This window comes from Lampris incognitus, chromosome 1 (genome assembly GCF_029633865.1).
Source record: "Lampris incognitus isolate fLamInc1 chromosome 1, fLamInc1.hap2, whole genome shotgun sequence".
NCBI classification, from domain to species: Eukaryota; Metazoa; Chordata; class Actinopteri; order Lampriformes; family Lampridae; genus Lampris; species Lampris incognitus.
In genome coordinates, this window is record NC_079211.1 from 127777438 (window position 1) to 127791022 (window position 13585).

The following is a 13585-nucleotide window of genomic DNA, read 5'->3' on the forward strand; positions in this document are numbered from 1 at the left end:
TGAAAAATTATCATGAGTCTGGTCTGCGTGAGACCGAACCAAGTCTGAGTCATTATTCTGTGAAGTCCGAGATGAGACCGAGACCTTCAAAATGCAGACTTGAGACCGAATCCATATTTGAGTACTACAACCCCAGGTATAATAGATATTCAAAATGGATATAGACAGAATTTGTATGCAAGAAAATAAAGGGCAGGCGCTTCGAATAGAAGTACTTACTGGTGACAACGTTCTTGGAGGCTGGTGGTCCACGAGTCTTGTTCTTTACCACCTCCAGTTTGACCTCGTATTCCTGACCAGGGCCCAGGCCTGACTGCTCAAAGGTGGTCTCTGGTCGGCCCAAAGAGTTGAGAATCTCACCATTCTCCTCTTTCTGCCAACACCAAAAAACTACCAGTCATCAACTATTACAAAGACCAGTCATGGCCTAGTTTGTCATGTGGGAACAGAACAGCCAAATCTTGCTGAATGGTGCTCTTGGCGGTGTTTTTGGATGGTAGTGTTGACAGGAGACTTACTATAGCAGACCACAGCTTTCAGTTGGTGCACATTAAAGTAGTCGTAAAGGTTAATATAAGCACTTGTGAAAGAAAAACAAAGCATCTACCAAAAAAATAATTACCCAGGGGCATACAGTCGACAAAGCTGTCAATTGTAGCATAGCAGAACATTATGACACTTTTAACTGCTGAGTTGCTGCATTTTCAGCCTGCTGAAGTCATTTTCCATAGTGTCCGGTGCAGAATTATACACATTAGTCAATTAGGAGTTTGGGAGTAGGGGTCTGCACTGCACCGTATAAGGTTTCTGCCACAGGAAAATGTGGATAATGACAGACTGCGGTTGGCTCTGGGTGGGTTAACATACTCCTGGAAGACAGAAGATCCATTAACAGCTCCAAATGCATTATGGGTGAGCTGGACTTACAGTGTTTCTGAAGATGAGGTTCCAGCCATCAAAAGGGATGTCCAGTGGGTCCCATTCAACCTCCACCGACGTCTCCCTCACGGTCTTGAACTTGAGCCCCTCAGGCTCAGGGAGATCTGAGGATGAGAGATGGTTTTCTATTTTGCAATGGAACAAAACTAAATGCAGGGAGAACTTTGAGGTACATCTGTTAGTTGAAGTTCAGTGTGGACTGTTTTCAAAGAAATAGGATAAATTAGCTTTCTCTACTTGTCTTTGACTTTGGACATATACAGATGAGACAAGCCAGTTACTTTTATGGATCAATCAATAATATGAAATATTAACTTAGCCTAGTAGTTCTGAAACCGTGGTATGATTACTACCGGTTGTGTGCAGAGTGCACCTTTGGTGGTACCCCAGATGACTCTGGAAATTCGTTACGCTCTGGGAAATTGGCAAAGCCCGATCAAAACCATTAAAATATTTTAACATTTCCAATTTGTGATTTACTTAACTGATACACCAATAGTTTAATCATATAAACAAGTAAATACAATTACAAGTAAAAAGTACATATCGTCTAGTATAGTGTTGAAGGTGTAATTGTTTTTGCCATCAAAGTAATATGTTTACACATGTCCTGTTATCATGATGAGATTGTAGTGTGTGTGTGTGTGTGTGTGTGTGTGTGTGTGTGTGTGTGTGTGTGCTCATGTTACAATTGAGATTTTCCTGTGGCTTAGTAAATTGGTGGCTTGTAGTTAATACTTGGACTGAGAACTGCTGCCCTAAGTGTGACAACTGGAAAGGAAAAACAGACACTTTTTTGAAACGGTGCATTTGCTGAACCTACTTTTTTCTCATACTGCTGCAGAGGTAAAATGTTCATTGAGTCAATTCTCTAAGCATCTGTTCTGAAAATAGTCCAGTTTTATTAAACAACACAAAGGGGGTACGTATCCATTAAATCCTTGTACCGGGGCTGTACGGTTTATAAGTGTATTAACCTTGAGACTAGCTTTTCTATAAACCACCAGTGTTTTCTGTTTTGCAGGTGGTTATGAAGAATCAAAGAGATTTTAGGATTTACGTGTGGCCACTCTGGCGCTGACGGGGACGCTCCTCTTGTTATTGAGAATGGCGTATACACTGATCAGGTACTCCACACCGGGTTCCAGTTCCCGAATGGTGGCCGTCCTCTGATCTCCGGGTACGCGCATGTCCAGCTCAAGACCCCCCAGGGCGGTGGGCACGTAGGTGATGTAGTACTCCGTCACTGTCATCTCATTCACCCAGGTCAGGTCCACAGTCTCTGGGGTGACCTCCACCACTGTCAGCTCTTTCGGGGGCGACACTGTAGGGAGATGTTGGACGTTGGCAAAATTAACAGATAGTGTCAGAATATTTTTAAAAAAAATGTGAAGCAAGTCATTGACATGGCTTCTAACACAATCACTCACAAACTGACATTTAGTCTCACGTTTAGCTGCACCATGTGTGAGGATTCGGTGGTAAGGTGGAGGGATAAGTTGCATCCCTCTCCAAAATTGTTTGTGAGTAAGTGCATCTAAACAGATGTGCTGTTGTAAGACATTGAAGATTTTTTAAAATTAACATTATAATCCTCATTTGTCAAAATACATATTTTTCCTGCACCCCCAGCACTATTCTCTCTTAGCCTCTCCCTTGTCTTCTATCACTTTGTGTTGTCCATGTGGTTTCATTCAAAGTAAGATTTCACAGAAATGCTTAGACAGAGAGACAAGATGTTCTCTATCACCTTTAACCTGCTCAAACAAATCAATCTTTTTATCAAAGTTTTTCATAATTTCTGATGTGTCAGCTTGCTTCTCTGGGTTGTGAACATGATTCAGATGAGCTAACTTGAGCGCTGTTGAACCACTAAAAAAAGAATCAATTTTATAATGTCAATGTTAACCATCTAATCTGGATATGATGTAAATAATATGTAACGTTACCTACTCAACTGGAAATGCACAGTCAATTCTAGACCTACTTCCAATTACAAACTTAAGGCAATGATCTGGTATCGTTCTGTTCACAGCAGTAACACAGCAGTCGTACTTCACATCTATCACATTGTGCCCTTGTTCATTCTTCCAAGCCTTAATGCACTTTCTTAATGTTATTGAATGTCATTTATCTGCACAGTCGGACAGCATAAGGTCTTAACAGGATCTGATAGTCTTGGGATATTTACACTACATGTTTAAAACATAGCAGCAGTTTGGCAGCTCACTATTTTTTAAGGCCTTTTTGATCCTTTTGAGCCCAGAACCTATAATGAGATCCCAAAGCAGGGCCCTCCCTGGTATTTGGTAGTCTACAACTGAGACGTAAGCTAAATGTGTTTTTGCCATCAGGACACTCAACTGTGGAATGCTGAACTTTATGTATTGTGTTAGATCCTGTTGTCTTTTAATCTCATGATACTTCTTTTTAGCCACCATTTTTCTATGGTTTTTAATTCCTGTATTGCAAGTTACACCGATGAGCCAAAACATTATGACCAGCTGCCTAATATGCTATCAGTCCTCAATGTGCCTCCAAAACAGCGCTGACCAGTCAAGGCATGGACTCTACAAGACCCCTGAAGGTGTCCTGTGGTATCTGGCACCAAAACATTCACAGCAGATCCTTCAAGTCCTGTAAACTGCAAGATGGAGCCGCTGTGGATCGGACTTGTCAGTCCAGCACATTCCAGAGATGCTCAGTCGGATTGAAATCTGGAGAATTTGAAGGGCAGGGCAATACCTTGAAAACTTCACCATGTTCCTCAAACCATTCCTGAACAATGTCTACAGTGTGGTAGGGTGCATTATCCTTATGAAAGAGGCCCATGAAGGGGTGTACCTGGTCTGCAACAATGTTTAGGTAGGTGCCACATCTCAAATTGACATCCACATGAATGACCAGACCCAGGGTTTTCCAGCAGGACATTGCCCAGAGCATCACACTCCCTCCACCAGCTTGTCTTCCCATAGTGCATCCTGGTGCCATCACTTTCCCAGGTAAACGGCGCACACATACATGGCCATCCACATGATCTAAAAGAAAACGGGACTGATTGGCTCAGGCAACCTTCCACTGCGCCAAGGTCCAGTTGCAACAGTCGTGTGCCCATTGTGAGCACTTTTGATGGTGGAAAGGGGTCATCATGGGCACTCTGACTGGTCTGAAACTATGCAGCCCCTTACAAAGCAGGGTGCGATGCACTGTATGTTGTGACACATTCCTCTCGTAACCATCATTAGGATTTTCTGTGACTTGTGTCACAGCAGACCTTCTGTCGGTTTGGACCAGGCGGGATAGCCTTCGTTGCCCTCACACTTCAATGTGCTTTGGGCGTTCAACAACCTGTCACCAGTTTGTGGTTCGTCCCTCCTTGAACCACTGTCGGTAGGAACTCACCACTGCTGACTGGGAGCACCCCACAAGCCTTGCCGTTTCAGAGATGCTGTGACCCAGTTGTGTGGCCATAACAATTTGGCCCTTGTCAAAGTCACTCAGGTCTTTACTCCTGCCCATTTCTCCTGCATCCAACACGTTGACTACGAGAGCTGATTGTTCACTTACATCTAATCTACCCAGACCTTGACATGTGCCTGTGTTTGGAGATGATCAACGTTATTCGGTTCACCTGTGAGTGGTCATAATATTTTGGCTCATCAGCGTACACGTATCACTTTTCCTGATGTTTATTAATATAAAATACTTTGTAGTCTGTCATTTGTGTTTAATAACTGGTTACAAAAAATGAAAATGTATTGTTTGTTTGTTTGTTTGTTTGTTTAAAAAAATGAAAGGGTCACTGGACTGGAAAGGAGCTCCAGCACCCCAGAATCGTCAAGGATCATCCGGGAAAGATATGCCTATGCCTAAATCACTGCACCTTTGTCAAGTTTCATTAATAAATAATAGTTAATTTTGGAAATACAAAACAGTTTGAATGGCGACTAGCATGTTAATATCAGCGATACATGATGTTAGCTGAAGAAAACAAAAAGATGTTTGAAGGGTTTTTTTTACTTCGCGGTGAACCCCATTGGTGTCTTGGGTGGGTTTGAAATAAACAGTTTCCAGACTATATTTCGAAAGTTTTCCATGTCTCTTAGTGGTAAATGTTTGCATTTCCTAAATTATAGCATCTGTTCATTTGGTGGCCCGTAGCCATGGAAAATCAATACCCTTCATGTTGTATATGCATTTTGCCAAACCATTATTCACTATTACATTTAATGTTTCACAAATGTGTCCTGACATGTTATTTTGGCAATGATGGGGAAATGGTCTGAGGATACATTTGGGAATGTAAACAAGTTGATTGACTGACTGATTGACTGCTTGATTGATTGATCAACACACACAAAACAGCAAATTATTCAACTAGGTACAGGTGGTTAGATTCATTCAAACCACTGTTAAGATCATTGGTTAACATAAATGAAACACCTCTTTTGTATTTTTTTTAGCTAGTATGAGACACCGTGTGTTTACGTGTTGTATTTATGTCCTTTGTTGTTCTGTAAATCAAACAGAGGAACCTATTTCTTTAAAAAAGCTTCACAGCTCCACAATTGAGTCTGACTCGACTTTATTCAGGATGCAAGGTCTGTCTTACAGGGTTAAAGTTCTTGAAATTAGTCTTGAAAGCAGCCTGAATGATAAATCATTTTCTTTAAAAACGATTAATAAAAACGAGTTTATGATGATGGTGATGATGACCATTACCGTTTTGAAAAAAGGAAATGCGTTTTCCCATATCTCCTCTGCCACCTCCTCTTCCCATTGTTGCTATTTGCTTATTATCTCAGCAAGTCGGTCCGGTCAATATCAGCAATATCTGTGTCTGAGTTTGGATTTTCAAACCACCCTAATATAGCTGCACTATATCTTTATAACTGTAATCTGTGAGGAGTCTCAATCTCATACTCTTTTAGTCTCAGTCTCTTGTCCTTGCCTTAAGCAAGACAGTGGGAGCGTTTACAAATTTTCATCTGTCGAACGGAATATAGAAGGTTTTGTACCACCCTTATCAATATGAATGAGGTTTCTTTCGGGCCAGGGCCAGTTTACTCTGACTGAGGTGGTTGCACGAGTTGTTTTTATTATGGCTGGGCTTTTACTCTGATCACTAGTTGTACTCCCTTATTTGTAGGCAATTTCCCTCTTGATGGCATCACCTTAAACATTTCCGATCTTATCTTTTTTAAGCTTAACCCCCACCCCACCCAACCCAGCCCTGGCCCTAGCCTTAACCCTAATCTTAACCTAACCTTAACCTTTATCTTAATCCGATGTTAACCTGCGGGTGAAAATGGCATACAAATAGTGGGTCCTGATTACTGGTGGAATAATGTAAATGTGGCTAGTCTTGACTCCACCATCTCACCTTCTGAGCAGTCCTCCCCAATTAAGCCTTCATCACACACGCAGACTCCATTCTCGCAGACCCCCTGGTTCTGGCAGTCGCTTGGGCAGGTCAGCATGGAGCAGTCTGAACCCGCGAAACCTTCAAAACACACACAGTTCCCGTCGACACAGTAGCCTCTCTCGAGACAGTTGTTGGGGCAGGTCTTCTCACTGCAGTCCTCACTAGTGAAGCCCTTGTTGCACACACACTGTCCATTCACACAGCGGCCATTGTTCAGACAGTCGTTGGGGCAGGTCAGCTCAGCGCAGTCATTGCCTGTGAAGCCCGCGAAGCACACACACTTGCCGTCCACACAATCCCCGCGTCCCATGCAGTCTTTGGGACAGGTCTTGACGCTGCAGTCCTCCCCAGCGTACCCCTTGTGGCACACACACTGCCCATTTACGCAGCGCCCATGGCCAAGGCAGTTGTTGGGGCAGGAGAGCTCACTGCAGTCATCGCCCTGGTAGCCAACGTCGCACACACACTCCCCGTTGATACACTGGCCCCTGTTGTTGCAGTTGTCTGGGCAGGACAGGACGGAGCAGTCCTCTCCCTCAAAGCCCGGGTCACAGACGCATCTCCCATTGAAGCAATGGCCCCTCTCACTGCAGTCGTTGGGGCAGGTGAGTCTGGAGCAGTCCTCACCGCTGTAGCCGGTATGACACACGCACTGGCCTTTCACGCACAGGCCACGGTTGTTGCAGTTGTTGGGGCAAGTGAGCTCTCCGCAGTCCTCGCCAGTGAAGCCCTCTTCGCAGTAGCAGGTGCCGTTGTCACAGCGCCCACGGTCATAGCAGTCATTGGGGCAGATGAGCTCGGAGCAGTCGTAACCTGTCCAGGGCTCATCGCACCTGCACTCGTCATCCACGCAGCGGCCCCGGCCCAGGCAGTTGTTGAGGCAGTTGGTCTGGGAGCAGTCCTCGCCAATGAAGCCCTCCTCGCAGAGACAGTTCCCGTCGATGCAGTGCCCATAGTCCCCGCAGTTCAGCAGGCACAGCTCAGTGCTGCAGTCGTCCCCATCGAAGCCCTCAAAACAAATGCACTTGCCGTCCAAACAGCGGCCCTGGTCCTGGCAGTCGTTGGGGCACTCGGGCTCGGTGCAGTTCAGGCCCTTCCAGCCTGGTTCACACACACAGCTGCAGGTTTCTGTACTCCAGTTTCCACGGCCATTACAGTAGGGTTTGATGGACACTTCACCTGAAGAAGAGTATAAAAAAAAGTATATTATTGAAACACTGTGACCAACAAATACCATTTTTTAGTGTGATAGCAAATAAGTCACTAAATTGAGTGCACTATTGGGCCCACCCAAATACATACATACCCTCACATTATGGCCACAGGTTTTAAAGTGGGACTGAAATCCATTATCAGATTTAAGTTTTCATGTCTGCAAACCTCAATTTGTAATTGTCTAACATTGTGTTTTTTACACCTTTATCCATAACTGTTTACAGTTGTCTTAAGAACTGTGGGGGAGTGGTCTAGTCATCATTACTACTCATGAGCTGACCTTTGAGTGACAAGTACAAGCAAGGGTTGGTGGTAAGGGTGGGCGGGGTTTCCTTTTTCTTTTTTAATTTTCCCCCCTTTTCTCTCCAATTGTATCTAGCCAATTACCCCACTCTACAAGCCGTCCCGGTCGCTACTCCACCCCCTCTGCTGATCCAGGGAGGGCTGCAGACTACCACATGTCTCCTCCAATACATGTGGAGTTACCAACCGCTTCTTTTCACCTGAGAGTGAGGCGTTTCACCAGGGGGATGTAGCGCATGGGAGGATCACGCTATTCCCTCCAGTTACCCCTCCCCCCTCCCCGAAGGACCAGAGGAAGCGCTAGTGCAGCGACCAGGACACATACTCACATCGGCTTCCCACCCACAGACACTGCCAACTGTGTCTGTAGGGATGCCCGACCAAGCCAGAGGTAACATGGGGATTCGAGCCGCCGATCCCTGTATCGGTAGGCAAAGGAATAGACTGCCACACTACCCGGACACCCGGGGTTTCAAATTTTGATGATTTGATCTGATTGGCTGTATGTAAATGAGTGTCTGATGACATCATAAGTAAGCTATAAAGGATCGGCTAAGAGAAGCTAAACAAGGGGGAGTGCTTTTAAAGAGAAAAACAGAAAAACTAAATTCTACTTTATACCCATTTTTTCAATATAATGAGGTACTACATAATATGTGATGACTAATAGTAATAATTGATATCAGAAAATGGTAGCGTTTCAATTTCAGTGCAACTTCCAACTTTGTGATGCTTTTCGTTCTCTTTCTTTTAAAATCTGTGTCAATGCCGTTTGCTCTTTAAAGTACTTAGTGAAACACCTGTAGATTAAAGCACTTCATATATCATTTTGAGTTGCATTCACTCACTTGTCATGCAGCAACATATCAATTCAACACCCACATATAGCAAGAAAGAGCGGGAAAAGTGGGCTTGCCTGTGACTGGAGCTCCACAGCATCCTGTCCCACTGTTGCACTGCTCTCTCAGACTGGACAGCTCCAACTCCAGCATCTCCAGTCGGTTCAGGATGTCCTTGATGTCTGGCAGCTGGTTGTTGCAGCTGCACGCCTGCTTGGGGATGTTGATACGGTGCGTGAAAACGATCTGGTTTTCCCCATCCACCGTGTGCTCCATGTGCTCTGTGTTCTGCATGTCTGACTGGGGGGCGGTCTTGTGCTTGAGCTCTGTGCCTCCAGGGGAGTCCAGGTCCACCGAGCAGAGGGAGCTGGAGGGCACGTTGATGTTGTACACGTGGTTGAAGACCACTGGCTGGTCCGGGTGGGGCAGGGTCAGGTTCTCCTGGGCCTTGGGTGCCAGGGTCTCCCTACGGTGGCGGATGATCTTCTTGACCAGGCCGGCAGCTGAGAGCTGGAGGAGCAGGGCTATGGTCAAACAGCCGAGAAGGCAACCTTTCACCCCCATGATGACAGCGCCGCACTGAGAGCTTCTGATGGAGCGGTAGCTGGGAGGAAAATGGAGTACGCACAGCTCTCTGAAGGATGGAGTTGTCCTTGAGTTCTGGAGTAAAAGAGAGACAAGTATGAGTGTAGTGTGAATGGGAAAAATCTGAAAGGTACTTTTCATTTAAGAAAAAATAATAGCGCTAAGTCTCTTGCTGAAATTTATATTTCAGTCTTTTATCTGAGGAGCTTGCCAAAGGACACTTCAAAAGACCATCGGTGGATAGTTAACAGATCAAACCCTGGAATTCTCCAAGGCATGCACATTAGCGCTGTATTGAAAACATAGCTCTTCTTGATGTGCATAGTTTTATATACCAAACTGAACACAAATCAATCTACTTTCAACAAACACAGAATTCTATTGCTCTTCAGAGTCAGAGTAGGTTTTATTACATACAAAGGAATTTGACTAGGCACATTGCTCTCAGTTACACATAACATATAAACATGTACACAGCAAGATTAGATAAGAATTTAAGTGAGAGCTCAGTATGACATTGGGAGATCAAAACTGAACACAACAACTATAAAAATTAAAGCTATGACTGCTGATTCAAGTATGAGCACTATTCAAGGTGTAGCATAAGAGGTATGATGTAAGGAAGACATAAGACCGGTTTCTGTGAAGCATAAAGCATATAGCATTGCACAGAAGTAAATGATATTGTACAAATTTGGAAAATAACAATAACAACATTTAATAAAATAAATATAATATATTATAAATATATATAATAAGATAAATAACTGTCGAGATCCTGTTACATATGTTATTGCACCAGTTAGAAACTGCACTTGGAAGTACATTGGAAGGTAGAAACTGCACTTGGAAGGACATTGACCGTTGTGGTTTTCCCTTGCCATTCAGGATGAATTCAACAATAAGCTCCAACCCCATCCCACTCCACCACACCTCAAACCTGGGACCCGTGTTGCAGTGAAATGTCATAGTATCCCACTAAAAGCAATTAACTTTCCACTTTTGCCACTGACAAAAGACCACCTCCATACCCCTGGTGCCTGTGACACACTGTAGCCCCTCTTGGAGGAGGAGACAAACACTAAGCGAATGACATTGGCGTATTCTCTTCCCCATTCCTCAGAGGACTAACAGCAGCAATTACAACGAGGGGGGTTGGAGTGTGACCTTGAGGATCTGACGCTAATTTTCTGACCATGTCTCTCATGACAGGCTGCCATGAACAGCAGACAACACCTGCACAGTGAATACCAACCACCACACACACACACACACCTCCCTTTTTCTCTCTCTAACATCAGACCACAGCCCAAGCTGACTAATACCAGCACCAGGTTAGACCATCTGCAGGTCTCCTCTGGGCGCAAACGTCCACAATTTCCCTCTTATTCAAAAACTGGCAGGTCAGCACTCCCAGACTGGCCTGCTGTCAGCCCAATGGCTACCGGGTTTTATTTAGGAACCCGACTCTCTCCATGGTACAGCTTATTGGGCTGTTTGCTCAAGGTTCCTCAGACACATTGTTTCTTTTAAAAGTAACAGCCTAGTGGAAAATGTGCTGAGGTTCTACTGTTGTATGGAGCCCATCTGAAACGCTTATGCTCCGTCTTTGATCTTAATGTTACACTGAATATACAGGTCAGTTAAAAGTAGGCCCTCTTTGCACGTAGTAGACTACGACTATCTGCTAGATGTTCTGGAACAACACCAGTATTGATTTTAGTTATGTTTTGGTGCTGCTTCTATCATCAAGTTTCTGGTAAATTACATGCAAACTGATGAGTGACAAGAGCTGAGAGTTTCATTAGGGGAACAGTAAGGGGAGGGGGACAAAATGTGAATGCAGTTTTAGTACAAAACAACACGTAACATCCTGTCTTTAAAAGTGTCTGGCTTGGTTTTGTGTTCACCTAATTACACAGCAGCTTTCCACTATCTCCCCCTCCCCACAAATGCTGACACCAAACATTTCCCACCTGTATTGCAAACTGTGCACCTTGGCGGCTATAAAGGTTAATAATACCTGCTAGCAGTCAACATGTCAATGTCTCATTGTAAAAAAAAAGTATTTCTGAGCAACAATTGCAGCTGGAAGCATGCACCACATTTTCCAATCAATCAGCATTTACACAATATGATTCAACTGGGTGACTTTTGAATTTCATCAGCTGATGAATAACATTGTTATAGCTGACCAAAGGCCTGATTCACAAAACTTTATCTATGACTTCTCTATTGTGCTGGCAGGGTAGTTTATCGATGGTTACTGCAACCTACAGTAAGCATAGGCTGCTCGTTCCTACAAGTTGAACCAGGAAGTAACTCAGCAATGTAATTGACCATCGTTGATAATATTGGACATTTCAAGTAAGAATGTTTAACTTGCACTTTCATTTCACCTCCAAATACACAGGTTAGATAACTAGATTAAACTGGACTCAATCACACATGTCTGACACTCGTGTTCAGTTACACCATGGGTGTCAAACTCCAGGCCTCGACGGCCGCAGTGTCTGCAGCTATTTGTTGCAACCATGCACTACACCAACAGATTAAACTATTTCCTTTCCATCCTTGATCCAGGAGGTGAGCTAATTAGTTAAATCAGGTGGTGTAGTGCACAGTTGCAACAAATACCTGCAAACACTGCGGCCCTCGAGGCCTGGAGTTTGACACCCCTGAGTTACACCATAAGATGTTGTCGTAAAGTGGAGTCCAACAGTGGTCCCATATCCAAAATCTCCAAATTGAAGCAGTTGAGTAAAATCATATCATCATGATTGCACAATGGCAAAAATGACAAAAACAAGACCCAGATTGTAAAAAAAGAATAAAAAAATGTCCTTTAAAGAACACTTTGTGAATCCAGTACCAGGTCAGTAGAATAGAACAGAATACACTTTATTTGTAATTTGTACATACATACAATGAAATTCACTCTCTGCATTTAACCCATCCTAGCTGTGTAGCTAGGAGCAGTGGGCAGCCGCTGTGCAGCACCCGGGGAATGGTTTACCCTTGGTTTACCCTTTCCGGGTACTGACAGCTGGGTAGACTGTGCCCGGGGATTTGAATTCAGAGTTACCTTCTCCTAGCCTTTGCCTAAAGAGGCATCAACCCACAAGGCAGCAGGTGGATTTGAAATCAGAGTTCCCTACTCCTATGCCAATGTGTTGGCTGGACTGGGCACCATGGGGAGTACCATACAGGCATGCAGGAGAACCAGATCTATCAGTAGGGACATCGTCCTTAGCCAAAGGGCCCTTGCTGAGGTAAGGTGCTACCCCTCTACAGCCTGCAGTTGCAGTTTAGTGTCTTACCCAGGACTTACCCAGCAAGCCAAAGGGCCCTTGCTGAGGTAAGGTGATAGCCCTCTACAGCCTGCGGTTTCGAGTTTAGCGTCTTAACCAGTAGAGGGATGGGATATTGTAAGAAGTACTGATGAGTCATCAATCTTTGTGCCACTGGCTTCTTTAGAGTAAGTGACGGTTGGGGAAGGGGGTGGGGGGGGCAGTCGGTGGTGGGAAGAGCTCTTGAGCAGGTAACATCCTGTGAGATGCTGTCTCCAGGACTGGGGGCGAACAGTGTGATTAAGCTGGCTGACAGATGAGCTCTGCTTGGAGGGATCCCACGGCTTCAGCCGCCCCTCAGCCACCCTGATAAGACAGGCAAAGGATGAGCGCCTCCATGATGGACGCTCTGTAAAAGCACCAATGTAGCTTTGCTGATGAGAGTGCTGAGAATCGGGAACCCTCAAGGGATGAGAAAGAGCCCCCCCCCCCCCCCAGCCTCACACTCTCTCCCTCAATCACACATATGCATGCCCGCACAAGTGCAATGGGCACACACAGTACACACGTGTGCACACAAACACACACACACATAGTCACACTGCTGTGCCTGAGCATCACAAACCAGGGATTAAATCAACAAAATAGCCAGAAAATTGCTTTGAGTTGCTGCTAGGGTTTTAGTTCTGGGCGGGTGGTTGGCTTTCTCACTTTGAAGGCTGGCTGCTCTCCACATGCCCCTCTCAGCGAGGCGGCCCTGAGAGACCAAAACAGGCTTTGTGCAAAAATCTGTGGCCCTGGCAATACTCTTCATTATTCAGAAATAGATGAAGAGAAGAAATTTCTGCGGAATCAAATAAAGATTTTAATTTGGCCTTTCTGCTCTTACATACATGCTTACATTTAATATGCAAGAAGACAATAATTACACGAGAAGTGAGACTGTGACCCTGAACCGAAGCAAACTTGTTTTCCTCATTGGACTTCCT

At 44.7% G+C, this 13585-nt stretch overlaps 1 protein-coding gene across 1 annotated transcript in view; it reads right to left on the reverse strand.

Annotated features, from left to right (window-relative positions):
- tncb (tenascin Cb) overlaps positions 1-9285 on the reverse strand; it is a 48651-nt gene extending 39366 nt beyond the window's left edge. The window contains exons 1-5 of the mRNA XM_056286786.1: positions 8799-9285; positions 6323-7543; positions 2000-2263; positions 928-1043; positions 220-373 (exon numbers count right to left, since the gene is read on the reverse strand). Of these exons, the coding sequence (XP_056142761.1) occupies positions 220-373; positions 928-1043; positions 2000-2263; positions 6323-7543; positions 8799-9285 (2242 nt within the window). The remainder of the gene's footprint in view (positions 1-219; positions 374-927; positions 1044-1999; positions 2264-6322; positions 7544-8798) is intronic.
- Between the last annotated feature and the right edge of the window lie 4300 nt (positions 9286-13585).